This window comes from Ranitomeya variabilis, chromosome 1 (assembly GCF_051348905.1).
Source record: "Ranitomeya variabilis isolate aRanVar5 chromosome 1, aRanVar5.hap1, whole genome shotgun sequence".
Taxonomy (NCBI): domain Eukaryota; kingdom Metazoa; phylum Chordata; class Amphibia; order Anura; family Dendrobatidae; genus Ranitomeya; species Ranitomeya variabilis.
The window spans coordinates 516565921-516585869 of NC_135232.1; the positions used below are offsets into that span (position 1 = coordinate 516565921).

Genomic DNA, 19949 nt, shown 5'->3' on the forward strand with positions numbered 1-19949 from the left:
AAGTACTGTACAGCCACATATGGGGTATTGCCACGTTCAGTAAAAATTGTGGAACAAATAATGGTGGCAATTTTACCCACTTCTTGTGAAAATGTAAAATGTGGGGCGAAAACAAAATTTTGGTGGCAAAAATTTAGTTATTTTTTCTTCACTGCCCAATAGTATATACTGTAATTCTATGGCACACACGTGGTGTCAACATGATCACTGCACCCCTAGATGAATTCATTGAGAGGTGTAGTTTGTCAAATGGGGTCACTTATGGTTTTTTTTTTGCTGTTTTGGCGTCTCATGGGCTCTCCCAGTGGGTCATGGCACCTGCAAACCATAACCGTAAAATCAGTCTTTGTCTTCTCAGATTTGCACTGTGCCTGAAAAATATTTCCCAATTACATGTAAGGTATTGGCGCACTCAGGAATTTTTTTTACAACAGACTGAGGTCCATTTTTTCCTATTAGCACTTAGGAAAATTAAAAACTTGGGGCTAAAAACATTTTAGTGGTAAAAATGTAATTTATTATTTCTTCACCGCTCAATGCTGTGAGGCACATGTGGTGTCAATATTATCACTGCACCACTAGATAAATTCTTTGGGGAGTGTAGCTTGCAAAATGAGTTCACATATAGGAGGTTTCTGTTCTGGCACCTCAGGGGCTCTGCCAATGTGACATGGCACCCTCAATCCATTCCAGCAAAATTTAAAATCTAAAATGGCACCTCTTCCCTCTTGAGCTTTGCACTGTGCCTCAAAAGAAGTATTCCCCCACATATGGTGTATCAGCGTACTCTGGGAAATTGAACTACAAATTGTATGGTGAAATTTCTCCTGGTACCCTTATGAAAATGCAACATTTGGGGCTAAAATAACATTTTTGTGGGGAAAATGTGATTTTATTATTTTTGCGGCTCAACGTTATAAATATCTGTGAACCACCTGCTCACCACACATCTAGATCAGTTCCCTGATGGTTTCCAAATTGGTGTCACTTGTAGGGGATTTTCACTGTTTAGCCCCATCAGATATTCTCCATACGAGACATGTCGTCCGCCAATTGTTCGAGCTTCCCTTCCAAGCTCTGCCGTGAGCCCAAACAGTGGTTTTCTCCCTCATATGGAGTATCAGCGTACTCAGGAGAAATTACTCACCAAATTTTGGGGTCCATTTTTTCCTGTTACCCTTGTCAAAATAAAAACAAATTAGATCTGAACTAAATTTTTTGTGAAAAAAAGTTAAATGTTCCTTTTTTCACATTCAAAAAATTCCTGTGCAGCACCTGAAGGGTTAATAAACTCCTTGAATGTGGTTTTGAACACCTTCAAGGGTGCAGTTTTTAGAATGGTGTCACTTTTGGGTATTTTCTGCTATATAGACCCCTCAAAGTGACTTCAAATGTGATGTGGTCCCCCCAAAAAAAATGGTTTTGTAATTTTTGTTGGAAAAATGAAAAATCGCTTGTCAAGATTTAACCCTTATAAATTCCTAAAAAAAAAAAAAATGGGTTTCAAAATTGTGCTTTTGTTAATTAGACATGTGGGAAATGTTATTAACTATTTTGTGTGACGTATCTCTGATTTAAGGTCATGAAAATCCAAAGTTTGAAAATTGCAAAACTTTCAAAATTTTTGCCAAATTTCAGTTTTCTTCACAAATAAACGCAAGTCATAGTCATGAAAAAGCAATCTCAGAATCGTCGGGATCCGTTGTAGTGTTCCAGAGTTACTACCTCATAAATTGGCAGTGGTCAGAATTGTAAAAATTGGATTGGTCATTAACGTGCAAACCACCTACAGGAGTAAAGGGGTTAAGGAAGTTATGGATCCAGAAAATATTTTTTTTGAGCTGGAGTTGGCAGGAGGTGGAAACAGCTTGGATATGTGGTTTGAAGCAAAGATCAGAGTCAAGGGTTACCCCAAGGCAGCAAGCTTGCGGGACTGGGGATAGTGTGCAGCCATTGACTTTAGGTGTGTTGGGAGGGTTGAGTGAGATGGGGGAAGGATGATGAATTCTGTTTTGTCCATGTTAACATTTAGAAACCATGCAGAGAAGGATGAAATTATGGACAGACATTGTAGGATGCTGGTTAGTAAGGAGGCGATATTTGGTGCAGAAAGATGATATTGAAAATTGTGGACCCCTGTGAGCTTTCACTTCCTGAAGGTGTAGATTGAGAAGAGCCACTGGGCCCTAGAAATGAAAATTGGATGGCGCTGACAGATAGGGGGTGAGATGAAGAGGTAATGTATGAGTGGGAGATGATGAATGTCAAGTCTGAAAGCTGACATCCAAGATAGTACCAAGTCTATGATGCTAACAGATAAGAGAGTCTGTAGTGTCAAAGGCAAAGAACAGGTCCAGGAGGAGGAGGACATAGTGGTGCCGCTTGGCTAACGTGGCTAGTAGATTATTATTGACCTTAGGGCAGTTTTGGTTGAATGATACGGTCGGTAGCCAGATTGTAACCGGAAAAAGAGGGAGCAGGAGGAGAGGTGGCGAGGACAGTTCAAGAAGGATGTGTTGTTCCAGTAGATTTGTGGCATTAGAGAGATGTGATATGGGGTGATAGCTAGATGCAGAAGATTGGTCAAGGGAAGGTTTTTGAAGAAGAGTGTGATTGAGGCATGTTTAAAGCATGAGGGGATGACACTGTTAGTGATAGGTTGAAGAGATGGATAAGGGTTAGGGTGAAGTAGGATAGGATCAGGTCAAGTGCACAGGTGGTAAAACGTGATCTTGAAAATAGACAGGAAAGTTTATCTTCTGTAATGGTGGAAAAGCTGGTTTTGGAGGAAGATGGGTGAGTAGTTATGAGGATTGGCTGTTTTTTTCATGACATATTGTATTTCTTTAGTGGTAAAATTTCTTTGATATAACGAGTGTATTTATGAAAAAAAACAGAAACAAATAACATTTCCCACATGTCTACTTTATAACAGCACAATTTTGGAAACAATTTTTTTAGGAGGTTATAAGGGTTAAAAGTTGACAATTTCTCATTTTTTTAACAAAATTTACAAAACCATTTTTTTTTAGGGACCATCTCACATTTGATGTAAGTTTGGGGGTTAATATAACAGAAAATACAAAACAGTAACATCATTCTAAAAACTGCACCCCTCAAGGTACGAAAAACCACATTCAAGAAGTATATTAACCCTTCAGGTGCTTCACGAGAACTAACGCAAAGTGGAAGGAAAAAAATGAACACTTTTTTCACAAAAAATTTACTTTGGAACTAATTTTTTTTCTTTTCACAAGGGTATCAGGAGAAAAAGGACCACAAAATTTTTTGTGCAATTTCTCCTGAGTATGCCAATACCCTATATGTGGGGGAAAGAGACTGTTTGGGTGCACGGCAGGGCTCAGAAGGGAGGGAGCACCGTTTGACTTTTTGAACGCAAAATTGGCTGGAATCAATGGTGGCGCCATGTCGCGTTTGGAGACCCCCTGACATACCTAAACAGTGGAAACCCCCCAATTCTAACTCCAACAATTTCAGCTGAGGAATTAAAAAAACATCACAGATGAGCTGTGACTTATAGCTCATTGGTCAGAGTGCAAGCTTTTTCATCGGATAGCACTAGTCAGTTTTCCTTGCAGATGAGTATGAGCTCTTAGTGGGATTTGAGCCCTGGTTCGCAAAGCAACAGTGCAGACTACTGGATCCAACTCGCCACATCTCAAAAGCATTGAGAACTTTTGGTCAATGCTCAAAAAGGAAGAGGGCAAACAAAAACCCAGAAATTGTGATTAACTCCAAAGCATTGACCAGCCAAGAATGGGCTGTCATCAGTCAGGATTTGGCCCAGAAGCGGATATATTTGACGAGTTGCAGAAGTCTTGAAAAATAATGATCAACACTGTAGATATGGAGTCTTTACATAAACTGGAAGTATTTGTTAGTAAAAGTTTTATAAGGTATGGAATGGTTATAATTGTACTGCAGTAACCATAGAATCATCTGATCTAACAACATTGAAGCAACAAACTGTAAAGCCAAAATTTGTGTAAGACTGTGTGCACACGTTCCGGATTTTTTGCGTTTTTTTGCTGTGAAAACGTGATAAAAACGCTTAAAAAACACATTCATATGCATCCCATCATTTATAATGCATTCCACAATTTTTGTGCAAAAAAGAAGCGTGGAAAAAAAAAGCAGCATGTTCATTAATTTTGCGGATTTTTTGCGGATTTCCCACTATATTATTGCATTGGGAACTTCAGGAAAACTCCACAAAAAAACGAGCAAAAAACGCGAAAAAATAAGCATGCGGACTTCTTGCAGAAAATGTCCGTTTTTGTTCAGGAAATTTCTGCAAGAAATCCTGACGTGTGCACATAGCCTTAGGGTACTGTCACACAGTAGCACTTTGATCGCTACGACGGTACGATCCGTGACGTTCCAGCGATATCCATACGATATCGCTGTGTCTGACACGCAGCAGCGATCAGGGACCCTGCTGAGAATCGTACGTCGTAGCAGATCGTTTGGAACTTTCTTTCGTCGCTGGATCTCCCGCTGTCATCGCTGGATCGTTGTGTGTGACAGCGATCCAGCGATGCGTTCGCTTGTAACCAAGGTAAACATCGGGTTACTAAGCGCAGGGCCGCGCTTAGTAACCCGATGTTTACCGTGGTTACCAGCGTAAAAGTAAAAAAAAACAAACAGTACATACTCACATTCCGGTGTCTGTCCCCCGGCGTTCTGCTTCTCTGCATTGTGAGCACCGGCCGGCCGGAAAGCGAGCACAGCGGTGACGTCACCGCTGTGCTTTCCGGCTGGCACAGACACAGTGGAGAGAAGCAGAACGCTGGGGGACAGACACCGGAATGTGAGTATGTACTGTTTGTTTTTTTTTACTTTTACGCTGGTAACCACGGTAAACATCGGGTTACTAAGCGCGGCCCTGCGCTTAGTAACCCGATGTTTACCCTGGTTACCCGGGGCCTTCGGCATTGTTGGTCGCTGGAGAGCTGACTGTGTGACAGCTCCCCAGCGACCACACAACCACTTACCAACGATCACGGCCAGGTCGTATCGCTGGTCGTGATCGTTGGTAATTCGTTTAGTGTGACAGTACCCTAAGTCGTAAAATTTTGGCCAGGATTGCATATCCCTTTGTCGTCCTTCAGTATAATCTAATGCATAATTATATATATATATATATATATACACTCACTGGCCACTTTATTAGGTACACCTGTCCAACTTCTTGTTAACACTTAATTTCTAATCAGCCAATCACATGGCGGCAACTCAGTGCATTTAGGCATGTAGACATGGTCAAGACAATCTCCTGCAGTTCAAACCGAGCATCAGTATGGGGAAGAAAGGTGATTTGAGTGCCTTTGAACGTGGCATGGTTGTTGGTGCCAGAAGGGCTGGTCTGAGTATTTCAGAAACTGCTGATCTACTGGGATTTTCACGCACAACCATCTCTAGGGTTTACAGAGAATGGTCCGAAAAAGAAAAAAAATCCAGTGAGCGGCAGTTCTGTGGGCGAAAATGCCTTGTTGATGCCAGAGGTCAGAGGAGAATGGGCAGACTGGTTCGAGCTGATAGAAAGGCAACAGTGACTCAAATCGCCACCCGTTACAACCAAGGTAGGCCTAAGAGCATCTCTGAACGCACAGTGCGTCGAACTTTGAGGCAGATGGGCTACAGCAGCAGAAGACCACACCGGGTACCACTCCTTTCAGCTAAGAACAGGAAACTGAGGCTACAATTTGTACAAGCTCATCGAAATTGGACAGTAGAAGATTGGAAAAACGTTGCTTGGTCTGATGAGTCTCGATTTCTGCTGCGACATTCGGATGGTAGGGTCAGAATTTGGCGTAAACAACATGAAATCTTTGGGATGTGGTGGAACGGGAGATTCGCATCAGGGATGTGCAGCCGACAAATCTGCGGCAACTGTGTGATGCCATCATGTCAATATGGACCAAAATCTCTGAGGAATGCTTCCAGCACCTTGTTGAATCTATGCCACGAAGAATTGAGGCAGTTCTGAAGGCAAAAGGGGTCCAACCCGTTACTAGCACGGTGTACCTAATAAAGTGGCCAGTGAGTGTATATATATATATATATATACACATACACGCATATATATATATATATATATATATATATATATATATATATATATATATATATACACACGCATATACATATATATACACACATATACACACACACATATAAATACACACTGCTCAAAAGAATACCAGGGAACACTGAAACAACAGAATATAACTCCAAGTAACTCAAACTTCTGTGGAATCTAACTGTCCACTTAGTAAGCAACGCTGTTTGACAATCAATTTCACATGCTGTTGTGCAAATGGAATAGACAATAGATGGAAATTATTGGCAATTATCAAGACACACTCAATAAAGGAGTGGTTCTGCAGGTGGGGACCACAGACCACATCTCAGTACCAATGCTTTCTGGCTGACGTTTTGGTAACTTTTGAATGTTGGTTGTGCTTTCACACTTGTGGTAGCAACTTGTGTGGGTACAACCCACACAAGTTGCTCAGGTACAGCAGCTTATCCAGGATGGCACATCAATGCGAGCTGTGGCATGAAGGTTTGCTGTGTCGGTCAGCGTAGTGTCCAGAAGCTGGAGGTGCTACCAGGAGGCAGGCCAGTACACCAGGAGACATGGAGGGGGCCGTAGGAGGGCAACAACCCAGCAGCAGGACCGCTACCTCAGCCTTTGTGCAAGGAGGAACAGGAGGAGCACTGCCAGAGCCCTGCAAAATGACCTCCAGTAGGCCACAAATGTGCATGTGTCTGCACAAACTGTTAGAAACCAACTCCATGAGGATGGTCTGAGTGCCCGATGTCCACAGATGGGGTTGTTCCCACAGCCCAACACCGTGCAGGACGATTGGCATTTGCCACAGAACACAAGGATTGAGAAATTCGCCACTGGCGCCCTGGGTCCTTCACAGATGAAAGGAGGTTCACACTGAGCACATGTGACAGACGTGACAGAGTCTGGAGACGCCGTGGAGAGCAATAATTCTGCTTGCAACATCCTTCAGAATGACCTGTTTGGCAGTGGGTCAGTAATGGTGTGGGGTGGCATTTCTTTCGAGGGCTGCACAGCCCTCCATGTGCTCGCCAGAGGTACCCTGACTGCCATTAGGTACCGAGATGAGATCCTCATCCTTGTGAGACCATATGTTGGTGCGGTTGTCCCTGGGTTCCTCCTAATGCAGGACAATGCCAGACCTCATGTGGCTGGAGTGTGTCAGGAGTTTCTGCAAGATGAAGGCATTGAAGCTCCATCCACCAACGTCACATTGCACCACAGACTGTCCAGGAGTTGGCGGATGCTTTAGTCCAGGTCTAGGAGGAGATCTCTCAGGAGACCATCAGCCGCCTCATCAGGAGCATGCCCAGGCATTGTAGGGAGGTCATACAGGCACATGGAGGCAACGCGCACACAACTGAACATCATGTCCTTGTCTTGAGGCATTTCCTCTGAAGTTGGATCAGCCTGTAATTTCATTTTCCACTTTGAATTTGAGCATCATTCCAACTCCAGACCTCCGTGGGATATTAGTTGTGATTTACGTTGATCATTTTTAGGTTTTATTGTTCTTGTACACAATCAGGGAGAATCGGTACACCTGCGCAGGAGCGCGATGCCGGGGAAACCATGACGCAATGAGGAGGGCGGCATCGCAAGAAGATGGGAGGTGCCGGACCAGGACTCATTGGACTGGACTGCCCCGAAGGCGAGTATAATAAAAGTAATGTTTCTTCTCTTACACGTCGTATTGGGGCAGATATACAGCATTATAGAATGCTGTATATCAGTCATGAAAGGTGATGGCCGTATCTTATATAGGCCAAACCTGGTGACAGGTTCCCTTTAAGGATAAACTACCTGAATGGGAATTTATGGAGCTTCCCTAAGTGAAAGGGTTTGCTCATTGTTAGAAATATATGACCTCATTTATCCAAAAACATGAGCTGTGTGGTATAGCAGATAAGCTGTATGCTAAGCAGAATGGAAATGAAGTAAAATACCATGGAAGACCCATGTACACGTATGCAGTCTTCGTGATGTTTTTTTTTTTTTTCAAAAAGGGATAGCCTGAATCATACACCTATGTGCTAGGGAAACCCATGAACAAATTATACAAAACTTATTTTTTGTTTTCTTTTTTTACCCATACAATTTTTCAACTTATTTCTTTTAGAACCAAAACTAGTTTGGAGTCTGAAAATCAGGTGGAGAATTAGCTGCCTACCAACCTGTAGTGTTGCCAGGCAGTGTGTTAAAATACAAGGGAGAAGGAGGTAAATAAGCTTGGCATCAATCCTTTTAATTATTGTAACAAGAAGGTATTTTGTGAAGAATTATTCTTGCAAAACTTGAGAACAATCATATCTCTAAACATCCATTATTAATACACAAATGGGGCAAGAATAAAATTATCTTCTCTATGTCAACATCTACAATACATTTGTCTGGTTAGCACATTCCTGTCATGAAAGCCATCGCTTGGCAATGATGTTCCCTGATGGAAAGTGTCCATTAGAAAATCAAAACAATTCAATAAATCAAGGATCACATTTAGTGGCTTATAGGCGTCTAGTGTAAGGATCCCAAATGAATCACAGCCCACCCACTTCCAGCCAAACCCATTTACCTGACATCAAATCCTGATGATTGAGTACGCCTTCTGCGAGAAGAGACAATCTGGTTACACAATGCACGCTTCATTATATGCTCAAGAAAGAAAATGTATTTACAAAGAACACATAATAGTACTAGCCTATCGTGCAGGAACAAGACCATGAAGCACCCAGGCTCTCCATGCAGGCCATACACTACTCTACGAGGCCCTGCACTCCTTTGTGCATATGCTCTTTGAGGGGGACTTAAAAAATACATATAATAATAATTGTTAGGTACTCTTTAATTTAACTAAACCATTCAAGACAAAGGACATACCTGTACGCTTGGTACAGATATGAAGCAGGCTCAGGAGCCAGTTCCAAATAGGGTGGATGCTGCAGGTATAGCACACCTACCAACAACACCAGCAATCTGAGCTAGCTCCAGTAACTGTTTAAAAAATTCCATGCTGCTGTCAATCTCTGATGACAGCATTAAAATAGTTGTGATCTGGGTGTTATTTACGGTACTTTTGTGTGATTTTCAAAAAGAAATAGCTACTCTATTATGCACATATAACCCAACTCACCTATAACGGGGGTGTTCTGAGGTTTCAGATGGAGAACGTTCCGGAATGGAGAGAGAGGTGGAAGACAGAGTTGTAGCAATTGAAGCAGTAGTAGCTTCCTCAAATGATGGAGGTGTGCAGGGCAGCAAGTCTGCACGAGCTATAAAAATAAGAGAAAAGAAAACATATGTGATCAAGAGACCTATGGTCAGTCTGGTCAATTTGGTTTATGGACCATGAAACTTGGATGTCTAAATTTAGCCTAAGTCCCTACCTACAGGCTCATGTCATTTTGGAACGAGTTAAAAAAATGGAAAGTTTGTGGTCTGTATCAGCGCTGCCAGGTGATGAAGATACATCAAATTCTGGAAGTGATGCCAAAAATGTGTTTGTTTTTTTTATTTTGTATGCATTTCGAAGTGTAGCCCACTTCTTCAGGAAACAAAAACCATATGCTGCTGGTCTTACAAATATGGCACTGGTACTCAAGTAGTAACTAAAAAATGTGATTTTCATCTATACCCACTTTTAGAATTGCTCAATCTTCCCTAGCTGCTGCTGATCAGTCCTATTCTTTTTCATGGCATGCACATCACTCTCGCAAAACCCATGCAACGTAAACCATGCTCACATATTAGACAGACCGCTCAGATGAACACATGCAGCACAAACATCGCTCTCAAATCAGACACAGCGCACATACCAAAGACATACTGATAACATATCAGGCACAGACACTATGCACGCCAGATATTTTATTCACTAGCACGCTGGACAGATGTTGGGGCAGATATGCACATCAGAAATTACAGGCATCACAAGGCCCACTTACAGTTGCTAACCAATCAGTGCCAAGAGTCAATCTAACATAGCAATCACCGCTCTGCACGCTGGATGGCACTGTACTATACTTTCCTGCTGTTTCTATCTGCAGGCAATAAAGGGACTTTCCTTCTGTTTCATGAGGTTGTCATCAATGCCCTAATGTTTGGCACTCAGGAAGGTGAGGGTCCCAGTACTTCTGAATCTGATGGTGGCCGTACCGTACAGGACAACAATTTCCCAGAGACGTCCCCCAAACCGGGAAGATCACAAAAAAGGTGCAGAGTATGTTGTAAGACAGGAATTCGAAAGAGCACAATTTACCATTGTGAAATCTGCTCTGAGAAACCTGGCCTTTGCATTAAGGATTGCTTTAAAGTGTACCACACGTCCATTAATTCATAAAATATGTTTTTGTCCTATTGACACAACACACTTTTATAATCTGATGTATTCTGCAACTTACAAATACCACCACATTATAAATTCAGACACCAGTACATCAAAAGCATTATTATCATTACTATAAAATTACGCCTTTATAAAATAATTTGTAAAATGGGGTCACTTGTGGGAGATTTCCACTGTTTAGGCACATCAGGGGCTCTCCAAACGTGACATGTTGTCTGCTCTTGATTCCACACAATTCTGGATTCAAAAAGTCAAACGGTGCTCCTTCCCTTCTGAGCCCTGCTGTTCGCCAAATCAGTAGATTTCCCCCACATATGGGGTATCGGCATGCTTAGGAGAAATTGCACAACAAATTTTGGGATCCACTTTCTCATTTTACCCTTGTGAAAATAAAAAAAATTGGATCTAAAGTAAAACTTGTGAAAAAAGTTAAATGTTCATTTTTTCTTCTACATTGCTTCAGCTTCTTGAATGTGGTTTTGAGCACCTTGAGGGGTGCAAGTTTTAGAATGGCATCAGTTTGGGTATTTTCTGTCTCAAACACCACTCAAAATCACTTCAAATGTCATGTGGTCCTTAGGGGGAAAAAAACGGTTTTGTAAATTGTGCTGGAAAAATAAACTGCTGGTAAACTTTTAACCCTTCTAATTTCGCAAAAAATAAAAAAGGTTCAAAAATTGTTCTGATGTAAAGTAGGCATATGAGAAATGTTATGTATGAACTATATTGTGTGAAAGAACTCTCTGGTTTAAGGATATAAAAATTAAAAGTATGAAAATTGTGAAATTTTCAACATTTTGCCAAATTTCCAATATTTTCACAATAAATGCAAGTCGCATAGAACAAATTTTACCACTAACATGAAGAACAATATGTTACGAGAAAATCTCAGAATCGGTTGAATCCATTGAAGCGTTTCACGGTTATTACCGTGACTGGTCAGAATAGAAAAAAATTGGCCTAGACAGGAAAGTGAAAACAGGCTTTGGAATGAAAGGGGTTAAACCAAAGCGCTATATGACACAAATTAGTTAATAAATAACATTTCCCACATGTCTACTTTACATCAGAACAATGTTTGAAACATTTTTTTTTTGTTAGGATGTTATAAGGGTTAAAAGTTGATCAGTAATTTCTCATTTTTCCAACAAAATTTACAAAAAAACAATTTTCTTTAGGGACCATATCACATTTGAAGTGACTTTGAGGGGTGTACAAGACACAAAATAGCCAAAAAAACACCTAAACAAGGCACCCCTCAAGGTGCTCAAAACCACACTCAAGGAGTTTATTAAGCGCCTAACAGGAATTAATGAAATGTGGAAGGAAAAAAATGAACATTTTACTTTTATTTCACATACCGTAAATTTTACTTTAGCCTCAATTTTTTATTTTCACAAGTGTAATAGGTGAAATTGGACCACGACAATTGTGCAATTTCTTCTGAGTACGAAGATACCCCATATGTGGAGGAAAACTATCCTTTGGGTGCATGGCAAAGCTCGAAAGGGTGGGAGCACCACTTGACTTTTAGAGCATAAAATTGGCTGCAGTCATTAGCAGACGCCATGTCGTGAAGAGCCCCTGATGTGCCTAAACAGTGGAAAAACCCTATAAGTGATCTTCTTTTGGAAACTTCACCCCTCAAGCAACTTATCTAGATGTTTGAACTCCCTAGTGCTTCACAGAAGTTTATAATAGAGCCGTGAAAAACAAAAAACCTATTTTTCGCACAACAATATTTTTTATCCCCAAATTTTTCATTTTTACAAGGGATAGCAGGAGAAATGGACCACAAAATTTGTTGTGCAATTTCTGATAAAAGAAGTGCCATATTGGGAGATCAGATTTTGTTGGACTGGTTTGAGGGTGCCATGTCACATTGGCAGAGTCCCTGAGGTGCCAGAACAGTAGAAATACCCTCGTTTTACAAACTACACATCCCAATAAATTTAATTAGGGGTGCAGAGAGTATGTTAATATCACATCCTGCGCCTCACAGAATTTCTTACCATTGGGCGGTGAAGAAATAATAAATCACATTTTTACAGCTGAAATGTCATTTTAGACCAAAGATTTTGATTTTTATATGGGCTAGTAGGAAAAAATAGACCACAGATTGTTGTGCAATTTCTCCTATGCCCATACACTACATGTAAGAGGAAAATACTTTTCAGGCACAGCGCAAAGCTCAGAAGGGAAGGAGCGCCATATTATAGTCCAGATTTAAATGTTATGGTTTGAGATCTCGAGGTTTGAGAATTTCATTCTCCAGGAGGACTTGGCACCTGTCAACACTGTCAAAAGTACCAATACCTGGTTTAAAAACAACAGTATCACTGTGCTTGATTGGCCAGCAAACTCGTCTGACCTTAACTCCATAGAGAATCTATGGGTTATTGTCAAGAGGAAGATGAGGGACACCAGACCAAATAATGCAGATGAGCTGAAGGCTGCTATCAAACCAACTTGGGCTTCCATAACACCTCAGCAGTGTCACAGGCTGATCGCCTCCATGCCACGCCGCATTAATGCAGCAATTGATGTAAAAGGAGCCCCGACCAAGTATTGAGTGCATTAACTGAACATACATTTCAGTAGGCCAACATTTCGGATTTTAAAATCATTTTTCCAGCTGGTGTTATAAAGTATTCTAATTTACTGAGATAATAACTTTTGGGTTTTTATTGGCTGTAAGCCATAATCATCAACATTAACAGAAATAAACACTTGAATTAGATCACTCTGTAGTGACTCTATATAATATATGAGTTTCACTTTTTGTGTTGAAGAACTGAAATAAATTAACTTTTTGACGATATTCTATTTTTGTGAGAAGCACCTGTACAACTTCCTCTTGTTTTTGGTCCGCTGTCAATATATTCAAGGATCTATCAATGTTAGAACGTATTATAAAGTACAAATGCATAAGTCAGATAGCACACTGAAACCTCCCAAAAGTCTTTAACTTGCATACCCTTTCTGAAGAAGCAGTAAGCTAAACGTATGTTAGAGGGTCCAGGCTGGTAACTAGATGTGATCATGCACTACGAATTAGAAATGTTTGCTTGCCCTGTGCTTGGGAAATATTTACAGTTTTATTGATCTATGCATTTGCACTTTATTGTAACCACACACTACCCATTTGTCATGTCTTTTGGGAGATATCAATGTGCTAGCTGACTTATGCATTTGCACTTTATAATACATTGTAACATTGATAGATCCCTAAATATAAGTACAGCAGACCAAAAACAAGAGAGAGTTAGATTTATATATTTTTATGGGACTAAGCACTTCCACTCCTGATTCCCTGCAATATTCTTTGTGTATATATTCCCATTTCCCTTGGATCAATTTAGCCATGTAATAATTTACTGAACATTTGCATGTATTTATATGTATATTCCAGCCCTGTCTTATTCTGCAGTGTAACTCCTTTAAATGTTTATTTAATTGTTGTGTCATTTAATACAAAGATTATTGATTTGAATGTATCCTAAGTTGCAGTCTCTTCACTGTCAGCAAGAGAATTAAAGACTTGTTTTGAGACCTGTAGGAAGAGCTATTTTTTGACTGAGTATGTTGTACCAGTATCAGAATATTCTTTGCTCTCATACTGCTTAGAAGACTTAGCACTGGAACTATTATTATTGACATAATGAGTATGGTTGTTGTAGTACATTGTAATGACCTTGCATATTTCTACAGTTGCCGCAGCATCAGTGGCTTGTATGCTCGTTAGTATATCGTGACCGCTTATTGTATTGTTAGGGATATGTCCTACATCCTCTGATTTATTCCCTTATTCAATAAAAGAGGAATACTTTAAAGTAGAAATGTTCTCGCCATAATCTGCAGAAGTGGTTGTAGAGAAAACCAGCTTGTTGGCCCGTGATGGAGCTTGGTTATACATCACTGAAGTGTTGTCTAGGATCAATTTCTTCTGATTCAGTATCTTCTTCTGACAGATGGTCCTGAAAGTAGTCTTCATGCTGGGAGGATTAATCTAGGGAGAAGTTAGAGGATGCCTTCTGTAACGCTCGCGCCCAGACTGGTTGGTGTGGGCTTCCGGAGGTGTGGCCCCACTGGACCACTGACCAGACTACCCTGGAAGGGCCGTAACTAAGTAGATTCCTAGGTGTTCGCTGGAGCCTCTGATGGTGAGGTCAGACTTGTGAGGCAGGTAGCTACCAGATACCACTCCAGGGTGGTGTCTGGCTGTGGCTGCTGATCCCACCGGGAGACAGTACACAGGCAGGCATGGCTGTGACACTGGCAGGCGGACGGGTACGGCAGAGACACTGGCGGACAGACGGGCACGGCTGGTACTCTGGCAGACAGACGGGCAGGGCTGATACTCTGGTAGAAAGGGTAGGAACCGGTATACAGGTGGGTGTATGGAAACAGGTAAGATCCTGTTCAGACGGGAGGGTATATGGGAACAGGTAGGGACTTGTTCGGACTGGTGAATATAAGGAAACAGTTAGGGACCTGTTCGGTCAGTTGCAGAACGGAGGTAGAGCAAGACTGCAAGAGCAGACACAAGGCGGAACCACAGGAGGGGAAGTAAAAAGCAGAAACATAGGAGGCGGAGCCAAGAGCAGAGGAGAAGGCGGAGCCAAGAGCAGAGAGGGAGAAGGCAGAGCTAAGAGCAGAGAAGAAGGCAGAGCCAGAAGCAGAGAGGGAGAAGGCAGAGCCAAGAGCAGAGAAGGCGGAGCCAAGAACAGAACCGCTGGAGGCGGAGCCAAGATTAGAACCGCTGGAGGCGGAGCCACGGGGCGGAAGGCGCAGAGCCACATGTTGTGGCAAGCAGAACAGAGAAGCACAGATCCACAGATTGTGGCGAGCAGAGCAGAGGCGCAGAGCCACAGGTTGTGGCGAGCAGAGAAGAGATGCACAGATCCACAGATTGTGGCGAGCAGAGAGTGAACACAGAGGAACACACAGCAGGATAGAAATAGCAAACAAGCAAGGAAACAACAGGAACGGACATAGACCAGAGTACAGACAGGAACAGATACACAAACTAAACACAGATATAGGCCTGCGTATTTCAGCCCTCAGAGACAGGAGACAGAACATCACCTGGCAGCTCAGTAGCAAAAACTAACTGAGGGAAATAGTTTGCTCAGGCATCCTCCAATAGGTGATGATGCCTTAAGTATCAGAGGCCTCTAGGCAATTGGCCGGGGACACTTTAGGGAGGTGCACACAGTCTCAATAAGAATCTGGAGTTGCCAGCGCCACCCCCTATGCACACAGCCAGGAAGTGTACACAGAGCAGGCAGCCATGAAGCACACGGCGTAGAGCCGGCAGCAAACAGAACTCACAGCATGGCCCGGGGTGAGTGAGTAGATGTATCAGGCAGGTAGGGGATGGAAGGCCATGCAGTGATGCCGGCAGGCTTGTTACACCTTCCTTCTCTCCTGAAAATCCCAGTGCGAATCATTAGAGTTTTAATTCTCATTAGGCTTTATTAGTGAAGTGTGTGTCCATATGGGGGAGAGTAATAGGCTTCTGTGTCTATCAGTGGCGTTAATTCTGACATTCCGCGATATAGAAAGCTTTCAAGAACTGTCAGAGAGGACTCTTCCATTTGCGGTTTCATCGCATTGACATGATTAAAAACAGTCTGAAACCAAAGACAAAGATCACATCTGGGGTAGTCTTGTACATTTTTGCCAGCTTCTCCCTGATTTCAGTCTTAGGTACAGCAGCTTTCCCCGTATGAAGGACACCTATGACCATTTGCTTCCTCTGAAGCAGCTGGTTGGTTATTGTAACGGGGTCTACCAAGATGGGGTACCTCTTTCAGTACCACCCCGTGTTTCAGGAGGTCCACTTTGCTTTGGCTGGAGTCTGAATGAAGGACGCTGGCTGGAATTCCTTGTTTACATGAGAGCATATAAAAGCTGACTGCTTCTCCACGTATTTCCAGTCTCAACACTTTATTCACAAGAAAAAAAATATATTACACAGATACAGAGGGCAGGCCAATAGAAAAGCAGCAGGCCAGACATACATTATAATAGCCGCAGGGGGCCGGAGCCTGCTGATATTTACTGTGGGGATTACAAAGGTGGGGGAGGACAGAAGGGGATTATCTTGTCCCCTCTGCCCAGGGGCGCAGCCTGTGGGCTGATGCATCTCACATGGAATATATTATTCATACATATAACTGCACAACATATTCTGGGTGCTGAGTGGTTCCGTAACACGGCTCCCCTTTTCAGTGACACGATCGGCATACACAGTCTGATCCTTAACGGATCGGTTTGGGGATGACCGAAGTTTATGGGGTTGGTACAAGTTCCATTTATCGACTTAGTCCATCGGCGTTACCGTTTTGTTTGCCGGGTCTAAACTCCACCGCAGTAATCTGGCGTTGTCTCCGGAGACCCGATTAAGCCAGACTAGGGGATTATGGTCCGTTAGGAGGGAAAACTATCGTCCATACAAATATGGTTGCAACTTTTTGAGTGCCCATACTACCGCCAGGCACTCCTTCTCGATGGCCGCATAGCTTACTTCACGGGGCAGTAGTTTCCGACTCAGGTAAGCTACCGGGTGTTCTTGGCCGTCCGGCCCGACTTGGCTCAGTACTGCCCCCAATCCAAACATACACTGTGTTCCAAATTATTACGCAAATAATATTTCCTCATATTTTCTCTAAATTACCTATCTGAATTGCAGTCATTGTTATTTTCCAGTCATCTACTATTCTAGTATTATTGCAATGTTTTGGAACAAACTGCCTATCAAAACAGTATCTTTTAAAAAAAAATAAAACACTCAAAATGCATGTTTCAAATTATTATGCACAGCAGAGTTTTCAACATTTTTTTTTTATTTTGAACAAAAAAATGGTCAATTGTGACGTTATAAGCATTATCAGCTTATTACAAAATGAAATCAAACAGTTTTCAAGTGAAAACTTTATTCTAGGTGATGTTACATTTGCACATAGGACCCCTTGTTCGAAAGAAGCTTCTGAACTCTCTCATCCATTGAATTTGTCAGTTTTTGGATGGTTTCTGCTTCAATTGTTTTGCATGTGGACAGAATACCCTCCCAGAGCTGTTGCTTTGATGTGAACTGCCTCCCGCCATCATAGACACTCCTTTTGATGATGCTCCAGAGGTTCTCAATGGGGTTGAGGTCAGGGGAAGATGGTGGCCACACCATAAGTTTGTCCTCTTTTATGCCCATATCAGCCAGAGATGCAGATGTGTTTTTTGCAGCATGAGATGGTGCATTATCATGCATGAAAATGATCTTGCTGCGGAAAGCACGGTTCTTCCTCTTGAACCATGGCAGGAAGTGTTGTTTTAGAAACTCCACATAGATTATGGAGTTCATCTTTACCCCTTCAGGGATCATAAAGGGGCCGACAATCTCTCCCCATGATTCCAGCCCAAAACATTACTCCATCTCCTCCTTGTTGGTGCCTTAGCCGTGTTTTCATGGGGTGTCCATCAACCAGCCATCCTCCACTCCATCCATCCATCTGGACCATCAAGCGTTGCACGGCACTCATCGGTGAACAAAACAGTTTGGAAGTCAGTCTTCATGTATCGTCGTTTGGCCCACTGGAGCCGTTTCTGCTTGTGTGCAATGGATAGAGGTGGTCGACAGGATGGCTTATGCACAGCTGCATACCTCTGAAGGACCCTGCATCTTGTTGTTCTGGGTAGTTGGAGGCACCAGCAGCTTCAAAAACTTGTCTCCTGCTATGACAAGGCATTTTTGCAGCTGCTCTTTTAACCTTACGCAATTGCCTGTTGGAAAGAGTCCTCAATTTTTCCTTATCAGCACACACACGTGTGCTGGGAATCAGCTACATACTTCTTGATTGTGAGATGATCACAATGAAGTGTCTTGGCAATGTTGATTGCAGTCATGCCTTGACCTAAATACTCCACAATTTGTTGCTTCTCAGCAGCCGACACATCCGATTTCTTTCCCATTTTGGCAAAAAATGTAGGCTGCTTAATAATGTGGAACAGCCTTCTTAAGTAGTCTTTCCTTTATTTGGACACACCTGCCAAACTAATTTGCACAGGTATCTGCAATTGCTTTCAGTGATATAAAGAGCCCTGAAACACATCACCATCAATGAGTTTAAATGACAAACAAAAAAATTCTAACCTTATCACTCCTAAACTCTTTGTGCATAATAATTTGGAACACAGTGTAGAAGCGTCTGTGTGAACAAGGAAACGTTTAGTTGGATCGGGTGCGGCCAATACAGGGGTATTGGTGAGGGCGTCCTTTAGCTGGCGGAAGGCTTCCTCACACTCTGAGGTCCAGGTTACCTGGCGGGGTTGGTTCTTACGGGTCAGATCAGTGAGGGGCTTGGCTACGCTGCTGTAATTGGGAACGAATTTCCTGTAATACCCTGCTGTCCCTAGAAACGCCATGACCTGGGTTTTAGTGCGTGGGGTGGGTCATTTGGCTATGGCCTCAATCTTGGCTGGCTCTGTTCGCTGTTTCCCACTTCCCACCGAATGCCCTAAATACTGAACCTCTGCTTTGCCCAGGTGACACTTGTTTGGGTTCAGGGTAATTCTGGCCTTGTCGATCCTGTCCAATACGGTCTCTGTGATTTAGATGCTCTTCCCATGTCACTCTGTAGATGGCGATGTCGTCCAGGTAGGCACAAGCATAGTCCTGGAGACCATCCAGAAGCCTGTCAGCCAGCCTCTGAAAGGTTGCCAGGGCATTCTTCATCCCGAATGGCATAACTCGAAACTGGAATAAGCCGAACGGGGTGACAAATGCCGACTTGGGAATAGCGTCAGGACTAAGGGGAATCTGCCAGTAGCCTTTGCATAGATCGATGATGGTCAAATACTTTGCCGCCAGCCGGTCTAACAACTCATCCACACGCGGCATGGGATACGCATCCGTCACTGTTTTCTCATTGAGCTTACGATAGTCTACACAAAACTGTGTAGTCCCATCCTTCTTGGGCACTAACACTACGGGGGATGCCCAGGGACTATCTGACTCTTCAATGACCCCTAAACGCAACATCTCTTGTATCTCTTGTCGCATCCCTTCTCGTACAGACTCAGGGACGCGGAAGGGGGGTTGTCGCAGGGGGGTCTGATCCTGGGTCTCAACCTTGTGTTGTGCCAGGCGAGTGTACCCTGGCCTCCCCGAAAACATCCTCTGTTGCTGCCTCAACAACTCCTCCGCCTGCTGTCTCTCCCGAGGGACTAGGTCTTCACCCAAGTGTACCTGGTCCCATGTTTCAGACTGAGTCCTTTCCCCTAAGACATCAGGCAAGGGAAGTCCGACTAAATCCTCTGCTTCAGGTGCACAGATGGCCACTACCTCTTCAGGGCGTTCCCGGTAGGGCTTCAGCATATTCACGTGGAACATGCGGATAACCCTGGGGTCGTCACAATCGGCGACATTATAGGTGGTGTCGGCTATTTTCTGCACTACCTGGTAGGGCCCCTGCCATGCAGCTTGGAACTTGTTCTGCCTAGTGGGCTCTA

At 42.9% G+C, this 19949-nt stretch overlaps 1 protein-coding gene across 8 annotated transcripts in view; it reads right to left on the reverse strand.

Annotated features, from left to right (window-relative positions):
* The window catches only part of PIP5K1C (phosphatidylinositol-4-phosphate 5-kinase type 1 gamma), a 291197-nt gene that overhangs the window by 85482 nt on the left and 185766 nt on the right, over positions 1–19949 (reverse strand). For 7 of the 8 annotated variants that reach the window (XM_077253750.1, XM_077253725.1, XM_077253742.1 and 4 more), the window contains 2 exons: positions 9228–9366; positions 8670–8702 (listed from right to left, as the gene is read on the reverse strand). In XM_077253750.1, the coding sequence (XP_077109865.1) occupies positions 8670–8702; positions 9228–9366 (172 nt within the window). The remainder of the gene's footprint in view (positions 1–8669; positions 8703–9227; positions 9367–19949) is intronic. The other variant, XM_077253697.1, reaches the window with a different exon arrangement.